General features: G+C 46.0%; 1 protein-coding gene, 1 long non-coding RNA gene and 1 other non-coding gene across 9 annotated transcripts in view; 1 reads left to right on the top strand and 2 right to left on the bottom strand.

The window, feature by feature from the left end:
- TBC1D31 (TBC1 domain family member 31) overlaps nt 1–4,577 on the top strand; it is a 66,781-nt gene extending 62,204 nt beyond the window's left edge. For 3 of the 7 annotated variants that reach the window (XM_027560923.1, XM_027560926.1, XM_027560927.1), the window contains exons 21-22: nt 2,193–2,288; nt 4,222–4,572. In XM_027560923.1, coding sequence (XP_027416724.1) covers nt 2,193–2,288; nt 4,222–4,355 — 230 coding nt within the window. In that variant the 3' untranslated portion in view covers nt 4,356–4,572. Of the gene's footprint in view, nt 1–2,192; nt 2,289–4,221 lie in introns of all 7 variants that reach the window. The other 4 variants (XM_027560922.1, XM_027560928.1, XM_027560925.1 and 1 more) reach the window with 2 other exon arrangements.
- LOC113904138 overlaps nt 1–12,107 on the bottom strand; it is a 51,953-nt gene extending 39,846 nt beyond the window's left edge. Inside the window, exons 1-2 of the long non-coding RNA XR_003514419.1 lie at nt 11,778–12,107; nt 4,820–4,927 (exon numbers count right to left, since the gene is read on the bottom strand). This is a non-coding gene — a long non-coding RNA (uncharacterized LOC113904138). The remainder of the gene's footprint in view (nt 1–4,819; nt 4,928–11,777) is intronic.
- Nucleotides 12,108–13,191: 1,084 nt separating this feature from the next.
- On the bottom strand, nt 13,192–13,264 carry TRNAM-CAU. Its single transcript has one exon. It is a non-coding gene; the product is annotated as a tRNA-Met (tRNA).
- Nucleotides 13,265–17,096: the final 3,832 nt, after the last annotated feature.

Raw genomic sequence — 17,096 nt, 5'->3', positions numbered from 1 at the left:
GCAGGATGGATTTGGGAGGACAAATGAGAGACAAGGAACTATGCGAACTCAGACTTGGCAGGATCTGATATGTGAATCATCTCTGCAGTGGTGGTTGCCCAGCCTATGCCAGAGCACTAACAGAGCTGTCAGCATATTACCTTATTCCATTTTCTACCACTATTTTATTTAAAAGTTGTTCCTTCCTTATATATAGTTGAATCTGCTCTTCTTTTTGTAAATCTTCTGATTAAAAACTGTTCTCTGGTCAGTGAAATGAAAGTTGCTCAGTTGTGTCCGATTCTTTTTGACCCCATGGACTATAGAGTTGATAGAATTCTCCAGGCCAGAATACTGGAGTGGGTAGCCTTTCCCTTCTCCAGGGGATCTTCCCAACCCAGGGATCAAACCCAGGTCTCCTGCATTGCAGGTGGATTCTTTACCAGCTGAGCCACAAGGGAAGCCCATTTTCTGGTCAGAATGGCCATCAGAAAAGTTTCTAAAAATATACTAGAGAGGGTGTGGAGAAAAGGGAAGCTTCTTACACAACTGATGGCGAGGTAAATTGGTGCAGCCACTGTGGAGAACAGTGTGGAGGTACCTTTAAAAACTAAATATAGAATTACCATATGGTCTAGTAGTTCCACTCGTGGGCATGTATCCAAAAAAGACAGAAATTCAAATTCAAGAAGATACATGTGCCCCGTTGTTCATTGCAGCACTATTCACGATAGCCAAGACACAGAAGCAAACTTAGATGTTCATTGATGGATAGTGGATAAAGAAGATGTGGTACATGTATACAATGGAATACTACTCAGCCTTGAAAAAGAATAACACCATTTGCTGCAATATGGATGGACACAGAGATTACCATACCATGTGAAGTATGCCAGAGAAAGTCAAATATCATATCACTTACATGTGGAATCTATAAAGAAATGATACAAATGAACTTATTTACAAACAGACGCACAGACAGAAAACAAACTTATAGTTACCAAAGGGGGAAGCAGGGAGAGAAGGATAAATTAGTATGGGATTAACAGATACATACACTACTGTATATAAAATAAAGACCTACTGTATGACACAGGGAACTATATTCAGTATCTTGTAATAACCCAGAATATAGAAGAATATGAAAAAGAATACATAACTGAATCACTTTGCTGTACACTTGAGACTAATACAACATTGTAAATAAACTACAGTTATGCACTTACTACCTCTGCCATATGATAGCCCTTCAATTACTTGAAGATGACTCATATTCTATTCCCTGACACCAGTTCAAATTAGTCATTTGGTAATCCATTGTCTTGGGTTTCCCAGGTGGCTCAGTTGTGAAGAATTCACCTGCAATGCAGGAGAAAGGAGTTTGATCCCTGGGTCAGGAAGTTCCCCTAGAGAAGGGAATGGCAACCTGCTCCACTTGGGGTTGCAAAGAGTCGACATGACTTAGCATGCACACACATTATCGCAAAGACTGATTGAGCTAAAACTGTGAGTTGAAACCATTAGCTGAAGTTCTTGAGCCCAGGTAAAGGCAAGTGTCACCTTGCTGAGTCTGTGTGACCCAAGCAGTCTGGGTCCGACTCGTGGAGGCTTGGGCCCTAGTGACGGGAGTGGAAAGGAAGGGGCATCCTAAGCCAAGAAATAGAGACTCTGATATCTTATTGGATGTAAAGCTGTAGGGTTAGGAGACAGCAAAAACAAAGCTAAAGGATGGGATTCAAAAACCAGGAGGCACTGGTTAGGTGTGGACACTGCCATGCTTCCCAGTCTTAAGAAGCCCGGGTGAGCCTCGCCCATCACTGCGTCTGGTGTGCTGTGTCCTGTGATCAGGCCCTGCTTGGGTAAAGCCAATAGAGATCAGCTCCCAGTTCTCAAGAAAGGCTTGCTAACCATGTTTCATAGTCTCTCCCAGCAGTTGTTTGGGATCTCTGTCCTAGCAGCTGTATTTTTCAGTGGTCTGTTGGTTTTTTGTTTTTGCTAAAGGTGTTTTTAAAGTACTTTACTTTCAGCTTAGCTTTTAATTCTCAGTAACTGCAATTTGCTTGCCTTTTGAATTGTGACAGCATTCTTCCCAGGGTAGAAAAGTAAGGGGCTTTTTATCCTTGGCAATTTTAATTTACTAGGGACCATTTGGAATTAAGCAAGGCTTTCTATACACTCCACTCTTTCATTTTCTTTTTCCACTTTTATAACAGTAGTGCCCAAGGGCCGAGATGAAGAGTTCGCCTCAGGCTGTCTGCCTAGAGCCTCACAATTAAATGACATTTCTGAAATGGAGTCCTTGACACAGAGTAAGTCGATGAACAAGAAAGATGTCTCCTATCATGTTAGATTTAGCAATGTTTAAGCAAGAGTGGGGGTGTCCCAGGTGGCTCAGTGGTAAAGAATCCTCCTGCCAACCCAGGAGACATGGGTTCAGTCCCTGGGTCAGGAACATCCCCTAGAGAAGGAAATAGCAACCCACTCCAGTATTGCTGCCTGGAGAATCCCATGGACAGAGGAGCCTGACAGGTTGCAGTCCATTGGGGGCGCAAAGAGTCAGACACAACTCAGCAACTAAACAATAACAAGGCAAGATTGTGGCTTAAATTATATTTACAGCACATTGAGACCATTTTCCCAGGGCACTGGCCATGGAAATCCTAAAGTGGAAGCAGCAAGATTTTCAAGTTTCCAGCTGGGGAAAACTGGGTCAGACCAAACCCCAAGGAAGGAAGGTCTGCCAGGCGTCATTAATGCAACTGTTTCCTCAGCACAGCATTGCAGCCCGAAGCGCAGCTGGAGGCACCGACGGAAGTCTGTCCCTGACTAAATGAATGATACTCGTAACTACTTTTTTACATCCTTGTGAAAAGAAAATCTCAGGATTATTTTTCAAAGCTATTCCATATTTGAGTTTTCTCGACTCTTTTGGGCTGAGCTGCCTCCAGCAACCATTGGAAACGAGTCTGCTCTGGACTCCAAGATGCACTGCGGGGCCAGCTTGCTCAGAATTGCTGAGGGCAAAGGGCTCTGTGCTGATCAATTGCCTTTTGATCCCTTGACTTGATTCACTGGAGGTTTTTGTTTATTTCTGGAAGGGATGGGATGGAATGGAAACATCTTACAGAAATGCAGTCACAGAGTTACCCCATAAAGGAGCTAACAGTTTCCCCTGTAAAGGCCTTGGTTTGTTTTTAAAAGGAGGGGAGAGGACAGGAAACTCAGACTCTTCAACCAACTTCTTCAATAAAACTGTCATAAAAATGAAGCAGAACTTCACAAGGTCCTTTGAGTTCTTTTACAAGAACAGATTTTTACAGAATGTCCCCAAAAGACCAGCTTTATAAAAAATATACCTAACAACAAGTCATGAGTTCCAGTATGGTATAAAATATTCACTAACATACATACTTTTATGTGCATCTCTAAACACTGTGTCACGATATGAAATTAACCAAAAGTCATGCATAAGTCAGATGAAAGTACAGAAGATTCTCAACTGTTCTCTACTCCAACACATCAGAATTTTTAACTAGATATTCTAAACTTCAAAATCGAGTTGACATTTGGCAAGTTTCTTACTTGGCAACAAAAGGAAAAAGCATAAATGTTTTATTCCTTGGGGGAAAATAGTTTTCATAAATTGAAGCTCTTTGGGTATATAAGTTTCAGAGAAGTATGTTTTTAAGATGCTTCTTTATTGAATTCCAGTATTTACTACCCCTCTAAATCAATATGAAATGGCTGTTACACTTAGACACATTGTAATGTTCTAAGCTTGATTCTGGACTTTCCTTGTGTTGGTCATTGTAACAAGTACTTGATTTATGTATTGAGTCATTAGAAAGTGGTCATGGTGTATATTTCACTATTAATTTGGGCACCTTGGAATTTTCTCATTACAATAAATATCATGGTGGAAAAACTTACTATTGTAAAAAACTCAGATTCTCTCTTAGACAAGCTTTCTTCCTGATTTAAAAGTTAATCTATATTCCCAAATCAAAAAAAAAAAAAAAGATAACCAAAAGCAAATAAGTTCTCTAATAGCATTTGTTCAATCCACCAAATATTTGACTTGTAAATGGAACCTCACAGGACCAGGTAATACGTTAGGCTTTTCCGTGTAAGAAATTTGATTTAGAATATTCATTTCATTATTGGTCTTTGCAACATATTTATCTTTAAACGCTATACCATTGCTCAAACTAACTACTGTTAATTTAAAATTTTGTTTCCAAGTTTCATTAAACCAGAGAAAAATGCATTGGGACGCCATGGAACAGGATCTCATGGAGAGAGTGAGAAACCTCCGCCAGAGACTTGTCACCCAGGCTCAGAACAGATGTCAAACGCCTCACCTTTTGGCTACATAGGAGGCTGGTCACCTTGAGACAGTCAGAGAACAAGATACTTATTTTGCAATCAGTGCTGCTGATTTTCAGATTATTTATTTCAAATGCCTATAAAGATCAACCTTTTGTATGGAAAATGTGTGTATAAAAATTATGTGTTCTTAATTCTGGTGGTTTGGGACTTGTAAATGGCTTATTATTATTATACTTTTAACAATAAAAAAATATTTGAAGCTTTTTAAAGCTTTGTATGAGGCCCTTTCAGGTTGCAGGGACCAGCATGAACCTCAGGGACTTGTTGATGAGGTTTTATTTTAAGGATAAATGGAGAACTAAAGAACAGGACAGCATCTCAACAGCTGTGCATCCAGGACCTGAACTCAGCAGCAGCCGCAGACCACGAGCGGTGAGGAGAGGCCCGCCCCAGGGCCCCTCCGTCCCCCAGAAGCCGGGCCTCCCCTCACCGGCGACCCCACTGCACTCACCGCATGCAGCCGCCAGCTTTGCTTCTCCGCAAGGCACCGACAGCTCCACAGCACAGCTGCTCCCGGCTTCATCATCTTGGCTGGCAGGTCACTTCCCCGAACCCATTTCTAAAAGGAGCATAGAAATAGCACATGGTCAGGTTCCTGGTATAGTGCTTAACACACTGAGGTTTTTTTTTTTTGGCACAGAGTATAACCTTATGGTAAACCAAATGCTCTCTTCTGTCCAAAGTCCTCAGATAATAGCCCATCACTGTGCAAGGCATTGGATTCCCAGGAGCACCTTGTCAGCTTCATTGTCCTTCTGTCTGTTTGCAGTTAGGTGCAAACATGCCTTCATGGTCCAGGTGTGGGCCACAACAAAATCACAAGATATAAAATATTTTGGGTGTGATGGGAACTTTAGGTGAGTAATCTCTAGCTCGCCAACAGCATTCGACTTCGAAAATACTGTGATTGTGCCAAATAGAATTAGCTGGTTATTGAGTTTCTGACCTCTACTTCAAGTCCTCTTTTACTAGAATTTACATCCACTCATATTGATTTTGAAAACTACACAGTCCTCTTTTATAATATTTTAACCTTCTTCAAAAAGTTTCTGTTCATCCAGTGAAAGTGAGTTATACATTCAGTCACATAAAGTTCTTTATTATATTCCTCCTTCCGGTTTTCTCTAAGCCTACGTTTCTCCCAATAATAATCTTGATAAAGTCACTGGCTTAGCAGAGTTCAGATACTTGGCTGAGTCTCTTCAGTCACGTGGGTTTGGTTGTTATTTCAAAGGTTATCACACTTAATGAAGTAAATTTTTGATTATCTCTTCCTGCCTCTTGACAGTCTATCCTCAACCTGACCCCAGTTCCTTCATAATATAAATTCTTGGGGAATTGAATGAAGATTAAGCTTGGCTAAAATTCTTCCCACACTGGCTACATTCACAGAGCTTTTCTCCAGTACTCCTCTGAGTTAGCTGGAGAAGAGCAGTTCCTAAAGGCCTTTTCATATCACATTCACAGGATTTCTCTCTGGTTGGAGAAATGCAGTCCTTCAGCTAAATTCCTCTCCACATCAACTCCACTTAAAGAGTCCAGTATGGGTTCAGCGGTGACGAATACGTTACTGACTTGGTTAAATACCTTTTCACATCTATTGCATTCACATGGCTACTCTCTGGTCTGAATTCTCTGATGTTGAGCAAGATTTGAGCATTTGCCAAGGCCTTTCCACAGTGCCTCCACTTTGACCGTTACAGTGGTAATGACTACAAGGACTGGCAAAGACTTAACTTACTAATGTGGGTGCACTTAACATTCTTAATGATTCATCTCAGATCAGTGCTAAGTTCAATCAGGAGATAAACCAGATCATTTGAACAGAAGTCTAGAGTTATTAAACTATGATACTATATAAATGCTAAAGGAGGGACTTCCCTGTAGTCCAGTGGCTAAGACTGAGCGTCTAACACAAGGGGCCCTGGTTCGATCCCTGGTTGGGGAATTAGATTCCATGTGCCACAACTAAGAGTTTGCATGCCCCAACTAAAAGATGGCACACGTGGTAATGAAGATCCTGAGTATGGCAACTATTAATAAGAGCCAGCGCAGCCAAATATTTAAGGGTACCTAGGGCTGAGAAAGTACCCAAAGAAGGACAAGCTCAGAAAGAGCCTCCCTCCCCAAGGCTCAGGTTCAGACACACTGGACAGCAAAGGGGCTGGTGGGCTGCCCAGGCCAGAGCTGGCCCACGTGCCCACTCAGGCAGCAGAAAGTAAGTCTCTGGGGTGCAGGCACTCCGAGGCTGCTGAGTGAAAGCTCATGGGGAGTCAGGACCCTGAATGCTGTCAGAGCACTGGTGTGGCCTGGTGTGTGGCCTGGCCAGCAACGGTCATGTTGTAAAGGGGAGAGTCCACTAAGACAGGCTGGGACCCGGGCCCTCTGCTGCATTGCTTGCACCTGGACAAACGTTTCCATCAACAGAATACAAAGAAACTGTAAGGGACTCAAAATAACTGTGTGTAAGCACATTTGGGGGTTTCCCAGGTGGGGCTAGTGGTAAAGAACCCGCCTGCCAATGCAGGAGACTGAGAAATGGGGGTTCGATCCCTGGGTTGGGAAGATCCCTTGGAGAAGGGCATGCCAACCCACACCAGTATTCTTGCCTGGAGAATTCCATGGACAGAGGAGCCTGGGGGGGCTACAGTCCATAGGGTTGCACAGAGTCAGACACAACTGAAGTGACAGCACAACATCCCTTTACACTTCTGGTAATGTAGGAAATGGTTCACGCCTAAGAGTTTTAATACTGTTGACTCAGTGAATTCTTTTTGACATTTATTCAGGATTTTCAGACTGTATGGGAAGGAAAGCAAAGAGCCAGACATGACTGAAGCAACTTAGCACGCATGCACAGCTGGGACAAATTATGGACAAGATACAAAAAGACCGGAAAAACCCAACTGCCACTTCTGAGACCTGAGAGCAAAAACTGGGTGTCAGGAGAAAAAGCAGGGTACTGCACATGTCCCCTGAGCACCGCACCACCAGAGGGGCAGGGAAACCACCTAACACGCCCTTCCGGCCTGACCCCGGACCCGCCCGTACCCTCACCCCGTGAGAGGGACGAGCTCGCCACCCACCTCAGGGAGCACGCAAGGGACCCTGTTTTCACTCCCTCCTGCTGCAGCAGGGGCCCCAGTAAAACCTGGCCGGAAGTTGTCTGTCCTCATCAATTTCTATTGACAAAGGAAGGCCAAGGGCCCCTGTTGGGCACAATGGGGACCCACCCCCCGGGGCACCCACAAACCAAGGCTAGAGACCAGGCGCTAAGGGCAGGCCAGGGTGCTGCTTCTGGCACCAGAACGGAACATGCCAAGGAAGACTACAGCAAAGCAGTCATCAGGCTGGGCTGTGAAGTCACTAGGAGACTGTGGGCTCCGGGCACACGGTTGGACAGGGCACCACTGAGTGTCCCCACATACTCCAGCCTCCGACGGACCACAAAGCAGTAAACCGGAATAAAGAATGCAGCACCTCTTGGGCTAGAAAGAGAAACCCCACTCCTTCTGTGGTGTCCTCTAGCGCCCTCTACTGGCGGCCTACCACCGTGCACACTGAAGAGACGCATAAAGGGTCGCATCCACGGTTGCAGGGTGGGCACTGAAGAGTGCATTTGGAGCTCAGAGACCATGAACGGATCACGGGCACGCTCATGCAATTGAAAGTATCTCTTACAGTTTACTTGGTTGCTTGACAGAATAATGGCTTCAGTGTTGGCCTCCTTAACCACTCGAAGATGCCAGAATTTCCCTTGTGTGATGTAGATGAAGCCGTAGAAAGGCACCAACAAAGGAGTGGATCTATCACATACGAACTTCACTGTTCCCAGCTTCATGCTCAACCCTAAAGACACTCCCTTCTTAAGACACTGAGTGAAGGGAGTATCTGCAAATTTGGAAAACTCTGTGACAAGAGATGCCTGTTGGACTTTGCTAGTGGTCCTGTGGTTAAGAATCCACCTGCCAATGCAAGGGACACAGGTTTGATCCCTGGTCCAGGAAGGTCCCTGGACCACACCTCAGGGCAACTAAGCCCTATACCACAACTATTGAAGCCACCGCAGTAAGAAGCCAGAACCCACAGCAACGAAGAGTAGCCCCCACTAGCTGCAACTAGAAAACGCCCATGAACAGCAACGAAGACCCAGCGAGTCAAAAATAACATTAATTTTTTTAAAAAGATGCCTACTGATATGCTTCCTAATTTCAGTGGGGATGATGAGATGGATTCATGGAGCAGAGGCCAAGTGACAGTGGCTTAACTGCCAAGTGCTAGTCGCTCAGTGGTGTCTAACTCTTTGGGACCCCATGGACTAGAGCCCACCAGGCTCCTCTGTCCATAGAATTCTCCAGGCCAGAATAGTGGAGTGGGGAGCCATTCCCTTTTCCAGGGCATCTTCCCAACCCAAGGATCAAACCCGGGTCTCCCACATGGCAGACAGATTTTTTGCTGTCCGAGCCACCAAGATCACCATTTATAGCTGCAGGCAGCAGAGAAGTATTAAGTGATTCTTGGCTATCAAAGATTGTTTTCCCCAAGAATGAAATAGATAAGCAGCCTACTAAATATTGCTTGATATATCTAACAGGAAATCTTAACATCCAGTGGCCCAAAACCAGATTTGAGTCATTGTTACTGAACCAAAATTGAGTCCACCACTCGCCTGCATGCAGTAAAGTCAATCTATCCACACTGGGTTGTGGCGAAGCAAAGTACAGTGTTTATTGCAAGGCACCAGGCAAGGAGTCTAGGCAGCTAATGTTCTAAAGGCCTAAACTCCCCCAGTAGCTTTCAGGGAACGGTTTTTAAAGACAAGGTGAGGGAGAGGGTTGTGGGATATATGATCAGCTTACCCCACAGCCCTCTTACCAATCAGGACATTCTTCTGATTGGTTGGTGGTGAGGTAATCAGGAGTAACGTCATCCTTCTAGTTCCAACTTGTCTGGGGTTTACATGCTTGTGGGCAGCATACAGTTAACTCTTCCACTTGCTGGGGCTTTCAGTATCTGCTAAACTGCTCAAAAACTTTGACTCATTGTTATCTATGGCCTCTGATGGGGAGCTAAAGGTCGTGCATTTGTTTAATGGACCCATGATTTGTCTCGCTTGATTGTTTTCCTTTAATTCTTCGTTTTCTCACTTCTCCAGTTAAATTTACTCTTTGGAACTGGGGGAGGTCTAGGAAGCTAAAGTTTTTCTACAAATAAGAAGAAAGCAGAGAAAATTATTCTTTCAAAATGAAAAAAAAAAAAGCAGCAAGCAGAGGACATGGAAAGGTCTATCCCAGGAAGGCCCCATGGAGTCCTGCTAGATTACATCACCACAATGGAGAGCCTTGCCTGTCACCCATTTTCCAAATCTGAACTCATTGCTGGACTTCCCCAGTGGCTCAGATGATAAAGAATCTGCCTGCAATGTAGGTTCAATACCTGGGTTGGGAAGATCCCCTGGGGAAGGGAATGGTAACCTACTCCAATATTTTTGCCTGTCAATTTTTATCCATTGACAGAGGAGCCTGGTGGGCTACAGTCCACAGGGTCGCACAAAGTCAGATATGACTGAGTGACTAACACACACAGACTTATCCCTAGATTCAAAGTCTCTTTGTTTTTCTGTTTTTTAAAGTGAAGTATAGTTGATTTACAATATCATGTTAGTTTCAAGCATACTGTAGCTTCAAGTATAGAGAATCCTCTCTATAAAGAAGGATCGTGATCTTTCCAACTAAACAAATCTGACTAACACAGCTGGTGAGTCATCTGTATTTAGCTCCCTATATGAGATAACGGCAATGGAAACTGCCCTGCCCAGGGAACGGCTCTTGGCCCAAACTGGATGCCCTGTTGGGTCTTAGATGATGACACCAGACCAAGTTCCTGCCCCAGACACTAACACAGGCTTTTCTAATTGATCCCTAGAAAAAGGGGAAGTCCTGAGCCCCAGAGCCCTAGGGTCAGGAATTGAGTCTGGACAGGCATGGAAGGTGATGGAAGGGTTGGATTGCTGTTGTTTAGTCATTAAATCATATCCGACTCTTTGTGATCCCAGAGACTGTAGCCCACCAGGCTCCTCTGTCCATGGGATTTTCCAGGCAAGAATACTAGAGTGGGTTGCCACTTTCTTCTCCAGGGTATCTTCCTGACTCAGGGACCAAACCCGTGGCTCCTGCACTGGCAGGTGGGTTCTTTACCGCTGAGCCACCAGAAGGGGTAGATATATTGGCATAATGGCCAGAGTGGCTGGGACAGCTAGCTCACCTGGAGAAGTTAAAGTCTGAAGCAACATATCCTCACTCTCTTTTTCATTCCCTTCCTTTATCTTACTTCCCCTGATGTAATAGCACAAATGCTTGCACATAAAAGATTTCATCATTCTTCCCTGCTTCTTCACAAAATAGCTATAGAGTCCTTCAAAAGCCACCATAGACCCATAAATAGCAATTGCTCACCTAAGGGATGCTGTTTTGCTTTGGCATCAACCAAATTACAATGCAATTGAAAAGAAACATGGTTACTGCTGTGACATACTGTGCAAGATAATTACTAAGATTATGCCTGATATCATTTACTAGTATACACCAGAACTATAGGAGTTCCATATAATTTCTAAGATGTGTATACTATTAAATAATAATTGTTTACCCATACAATACAAAGTAAGAAGTTTTACCACCACTTATCTAACAATGCTTCCCATGTGATTTAACACACCAAATAAGCCTAGTTTAATATTCCTCTCTCTGAGATGGAGAGACACATAATTTTAGGAGTTCCAGGGATCCTTTGGAAAACCTCAAAGTCAGATAGTGGCTAAATGAACTTCATTTAGAATTTTATCTTTGGAAAGTCTGTCCAAATATCAAAAACATTCCATGCTCCCAATGCATGGGGCCTGGGTTCAATACCTGGTCAGGGAACTAGATACCCCTTGTTACAACTAAGAGTTTGAATGCTACAACTAAGGATCCTACGTGCTGCAAGATCAAAGATCCTGAGTGTTGTAACCTGGCCCTGCCAAACAAACACATTAAAGAATTCAAGAGAGGTACTTGCCCTGGTGATCCAATGGCTAAGACTCTGAGCTCCCAGTGCAGGGGCCTGGGGTTCGATCCCTGGTCAGCTACTACAGATCTCGAGTGCCCCAACTAAGACCCCAACTCAGCAAAATTAAAAAAAAAAAAAAAAACGAATTAAAGACAAGCAAAACACAAACCGCATACATAAAGGCTAGCATCCAAAGAAACAAATGAACTGGTTCACAAATTAGGCAGAAGTCCAACTCTTTCCTCTCTCCAACAGGGTATCCCACTCAAAGACAAAACAAATTGGCTTATTCCAGAGAAAAAGCCCCAAAAGGAGAAGAAATAGAGTTCCCAACTGTACGCGCCCTCAGAGAGACTTACGGTTACTGTTTGGAGCCTGTCTGCTCCCAAATATTGATTCCTTGCTCCAACTGCCCAGCGCTGGAACAACCAGTGCGGCTTTGGGGAGTTTTGAAGGAAGAGCCTCAGGACAAGTGGTCTTGCCAGCTGCTAGGGCCTTACCCCCAAATCCCCCAACCGTCAGCTCGCCATGAGTGGCAAGGTAAGGCAGGCCAATAAATGGAGAGAGGAGTTGCTAGGACAAGGAACAGCGACTTCATTCAGAAAGCTACCAAACCAAGATGGTGGTGGACTCCAAAGATCCACCTTACCTGCGCTAGAATTCAGGCTTCTTTTATACTAAAAGGGGAGGGCGTGTAGCTAAACATTTCCGGTTCCGGTTAGCCTTCAGAAGGGGCTGTGCTAATTTCTTCTGCGTACACTCCTGCACATGTGGGCCTGGTCAGGAGACTTCTTGTGAGCTAACCAAAGTATTTCAGCTTAATGCTCATTACCTGGGAGGCAGGGTTCCCAGAGATGGGCCATTGTGTATAATTTAAGCTTATAGGCAACATCCTTGAGGTGATTAACTTGCAATAGGGTACACAGGTTCTGCCCTATTACATCAGATCTTAATTTAATTTGCTATTTGACCTGTTCAGAATGACTGAATTATCAGAAACTTCATGGATGAACATTAGGACGCAGCAGCTGTTGGAAACGCAGCGTCAGCAGTCCCTGTCAGGTTATGCCCAGTCCCTAACACCGCCCTCTCCCAGACCCCATCACAGCCGGCCACTTAGCTCTGCAGCCCGACCTGCTCACATGGTGCTCAGCGCCCGTGCGCGGCCTGGTCTCTCGACACAGTGCCACCCCCTTCCCCACAGCCTCCTAGACCCACCCTTCCTCAAGGCCAAGTGTCAATAACCAGGATCCTCGCCGGGAAACCTTGGGTTCCAGCTACTCCCCCAGAGGCCTCCATTAGGGGGCTTTGCACCCAGCGGCGTCCGCAGCGCCCTCCGGGATAGCGAGCACCCCAGGGCTCCCTCACCCTGGGCTGTACACATCCCCGCCGCCAACAGGGCTCAGGGGCCAGGGCAGGATCCCTGGTGGAGGGCGGGATGGCGGGGTGACTGCACCTCCTGGGTAACCGGACTCGTAGCGCTAGAGGTGAGAGTGGGTGTCTATCCGAGGGGCTCATCCGGTACCCAGCCCACGGTGCGCTAGTCTGCCTCACGTGGACACCCGCCCCCCAACCTTTTATCTTCATGCCCTGGCCTCCCTTCCAGTCCTCCACCCGGGCCCAGGACGCTGGAGCCCGCAGCGCAGCACTCGGTACTTCGGGGAGGCGGAGCCAGCACGCCGGTGGCACGGACGTCCGGGGCTTGCGGGTCTACTCAAGCAAAACCCATCTTTCTAGCAGGAGTGAAAAAAGCCGGAGCGAGCAAAAGTATTGTGCCCCGTGTGAGGATCGAACTCACGACCTTCAGATTATGAGACTGACGCGCTACCTACTGCGCTAACGAGGCACCTACGAGTAGCTTCCGGGAGCAGGATAATGAGGCTGTTGCGGCGGCCCAGTGCGCATGCTCAGAAAATCACAGCTTCACTTTTCTCCGCAGAGTTTCTGACCCAGGACACCGAAGTTCCCGCCCGGGCGCTCGCCTTACTTGAACCATCCACGCCTCTCTGGTCTTCTTCCGCCTGATGGTCTGGTTATCAATCAACAAACACTGCGGCTTATTGGACCCCCGGCGCTGAGTAGGGGAGACCCTGGGCCGCGAGATTCTTCCTACTCTTGTAAAGTCTTATTTTTGTAGAGTGCTTACAAAGCGTTTGCACAGTCGTAATCTCGCGAAACACTTCTTGGTGTTCCTGGCCCGGTGCTGCGTGCTATGATCACAGAGATATCCCCAGCCTCAATCAGTTGGAGTGGGGGCCCACAAGCATAATGATTTGAAAACATACAACACACGTACACTATTCCGGCCTCACCACAAACCCTCGATCTAGCCTGGTGCCCAGCCCCTTTTGACGCCCCAAGTTTCCGCCGCTGCTCGGAGCTCGGCGGCTGAAACCACCCTTCTTAGAAGCGCCCACAGCACTGGAAACGATACCTCGAGCCGCAGCCTCGGCATCTTGGAAGCCCTCTCCTCTCCTTTACCCCGAGCCCTTTATGTTAATTATCAGCTTATTTAAATACATTCATTGTTAAAGGCCGCTTTCTGTCCCTGTTATAAACGGAAAACGGGGGCTTATTTTTCTCCTAATACACATTAAAATAAATATTAAAATAAAAAACTCTTCCATGTAGTGTCCAAAATCATCCAGAGGGAAGCACACTTCAGATCTGTATATTTCCCTGTGTGTAAATTTTACATTTAAAAATGTATTCTAAGACTGAACTGCAGCCAACGACAGGCTAACAGAAGGGCTTTGCAGGAGTGATTACTGAAGATTCCAAGTTTGAAGTGTTTCAAAAGATAAGACCATCTGATGGACCGACGAGCCTAAGGACAGAGGTGGAGAAAGCGAGAGGCTGCAAGAGTCGTAAGCTGTTAACCTAGATCTGGGTGATGGGTATATGAATATTCACTGGATAAAAATTCTTTCAATGCTTCTGTTTATCTGAAATGTTTTCATTATGAAGTGTTGGAGAGGAATTTTTAAATCGCCCAGAACTGGGGAATGTTAAGGGGGAAACTGGTAACATGAGTGTAAGGAGGTGGCAAAAAATAATATTAAGAGTAGGCATCAGAATTCCCGGGAGTTGGGGAAGAGAACACTGGTGGCGGAGGGCTGGGCAGGGGTGGGGGGTGGGCGTAAGGGGTGCGGGGCGGGGGATGGATCTCGCTACGCTTGAAGAAGCCACCCCTGGGAGTGTGGTCAGCGCCACGAAGGGTGGGCTTCTTAGAGCCTTATCTTGTCTCCACAGGGGAAGTCGTGCATGGAGTAGGTTGTCTGGATCCCAGACCTCGTGGGCTGGATGTAACTTGGATACCTTGTAACTTGGATACCCAGTCCTGGGGATGCTTTCCCCACATCACGGTCCCCAGTGGGAAACCCACAATCTCCCAATCCTGGGGGAAGCTCTCCTCGCCCCGCCCCCCGCCCCCCGCCAGAACCCGACAGAGCGGAGGGTGCTCGCCCTGGGTTTGGAGGAGAACAGAGGGCCAGGCAGAAGGCCAAACGAGAGACCCCGCCCCCAACACACACACACACACACACACACCCCCCCCCCTAGGAATCCAGGCAGAAGGCCAAACGAGAGACCCCGCCCCCAACACACACACACACACACACACACACACACACACACACACACACACACACACCCCAGGAATCCAGGCAGAAGGCCAAACGAGAGACCCCGCCCCCAACACACACACACACCCACACACACACCCACACACACACCCACACACACACCCACACACACACACACACACCCACCCACCCCCACCCCCTAGGAATCCAGGGACCTCCCGAGAACTGCACACTGGAGGTGTCACGGCGGTTTCACCCAGATCTCCAGACCCGAAGAGTGCGGACTGACCCCCTTACTGCCTCAAGGACGCTTGCTATCTGCCCAAACTTCTGCAGACAAGAACCCACTGCAGGCGGTGGGGGGGACCCGACGACTTGCTGCGCCCTGACTGAGTCCGACAGAAAGGACTCAAAGTTCGGTATTAACATGCCCGTCAGGGTCGCCAGCAGGCGGCGACCCCCAGGCTTGGGGAGGCAGGGACCCGGGGGTGGGGTCCGGGGCTCTCGAAGCAAGCCCTTCCCACCTCGAGGCCTTTACTAGGACTGTTCCCTCCGCCTGACACGGTTTTCCCCTCACCAGGCCCTTTTTCTGTGCAGACATCTCCTCCTCGCCCTTCTTCAGCCAGGTCAATGGTCACCTACTCTGAGCAACCTGACCCCCATTTCCTCCAAGGATCGCTTCTTTCTCCCCCAACTAAACTCGGCGGAGTTGAGGTTCCCTCCTCTCGGCTAGACGCTTTCCCGTGGGCGGCTCTTTAACTCGGGGAACAACCTGGAGGGCTCCGTATAGTTGTTGCCCTACGCGTACTGATGCGCAAACTCACAAGGAGGTCACTCGGACCTGCAGCTTGTAGCTAAGGGAGGCAGAATTCTACCTCACAGCTCTCACCAGCGCTTCCCCCGCCCAAAGCAGCAGTTTCCAGAAGTGTTTCCTCACGTGCACCTCCTAAAATAATCTTGAAAAGCATCCACATACTTCCTCCATTAATGCTAAATTGATATCTAAACTTTGTCGTTGTAAATTCAGTTTCAAAGGGTGTAACTTCCACTAAATGGTATATGCTGATTTTCTAAAAATGTTACTGCGTGTCAGATTTTTTTTTTTTAAACAGGGGTCCAATGAAATTGAAATACCTTAGGGATCCCATACAAACCACAATCTATTTTAAATACATGTGAGTAAGCTCTTCTTTAATATTTGTTGTTTACATTTATTCCAGTAGTCAAAACTGTGGTTTTTCGAGTAGTCTTTTTATGGATGTGAGAGTTGGACTATAAAGAAAGCTAAGCACCAAAGAATTGATGTTTTTGAACTGTGGTGTTGGAGAATATTCTTGAGAGTCCCTTGGACTTCAAGATCAAACCAGTCAATCCTAAAGGAAATAATCCTGAATATTCAATGGAATATTGGACTGATGCTGAAGCTAAAGCTCCAATACTTTGGCCACCTATGTGAAGAACTGATTCACTGGAAAAGCCCCTGATGCTGGGAAAGATTGAAGGCAGGAGGAGAGGGGGATGACACAAGATAAAATGGTTGAGTGGCATCTCCATCTTGATGGACATGAGTTTGAGCAAGCTCTAGGAGTTGGTGACAGACAGAGAAGCCTGGCATGCTGCAGTCCATGGGGTCGCAAAGAGTCGGACACAACTGAACTGAACTTAGATTTATTTTCACCCCAGAACTCATATTTCCATTCTACTCCTACCCCTGGAATGGTATTTTCATATAATACACAGTTTATGTTAGAATGTCTGTTACTGAGAACCTTAACATGCCTCTTAACAAAAATAAGTACATACATTGAAAATTTTGTTTCCTTTATGGATATAAGTCTCTGTGTCATATTTTTTTCTTAATTGACATCATCATTATTACTACACAATCAAAAATCATAAATATATTATGGATTTAAAGAATAAGTATTAAATGGAAAAATGGAAAATCTGAAACAAATATCCATGAGATGGATACAGCTTTTAAATCCCATTTAATTCATGTTTGTGTGGATGGCTGTTTCCTTTTTCTAGAATGAGAAAATGAGCATTAATTCTGTTCCTATTTTTTATATTTACGGGTATAAATGTTGAGAC

This window comes from Bos indicus x Bos taurus, chromosome 14, assembly GCF_003369695.1.
Source record: "Bos indicus x Bos taurus breed Angus x Brahman F1 hybrid chromosome 14, Bos_hybrid_MaternalHap_v2.0, whole genome shotgun sequence".
In the NCBI taxonomy this organism is placed as follows: Eukaryota; Metazoa; Chordata; class Mammalia; order Artiodactyla; family Bovidae; genus Bos; species Bos indicus x Bos taurus.
The sequence above is the reverse complement of the archived record's forward strand: the minus strand, read 5'-3'. Positions and strand labels throughout refer to the sequence as shown.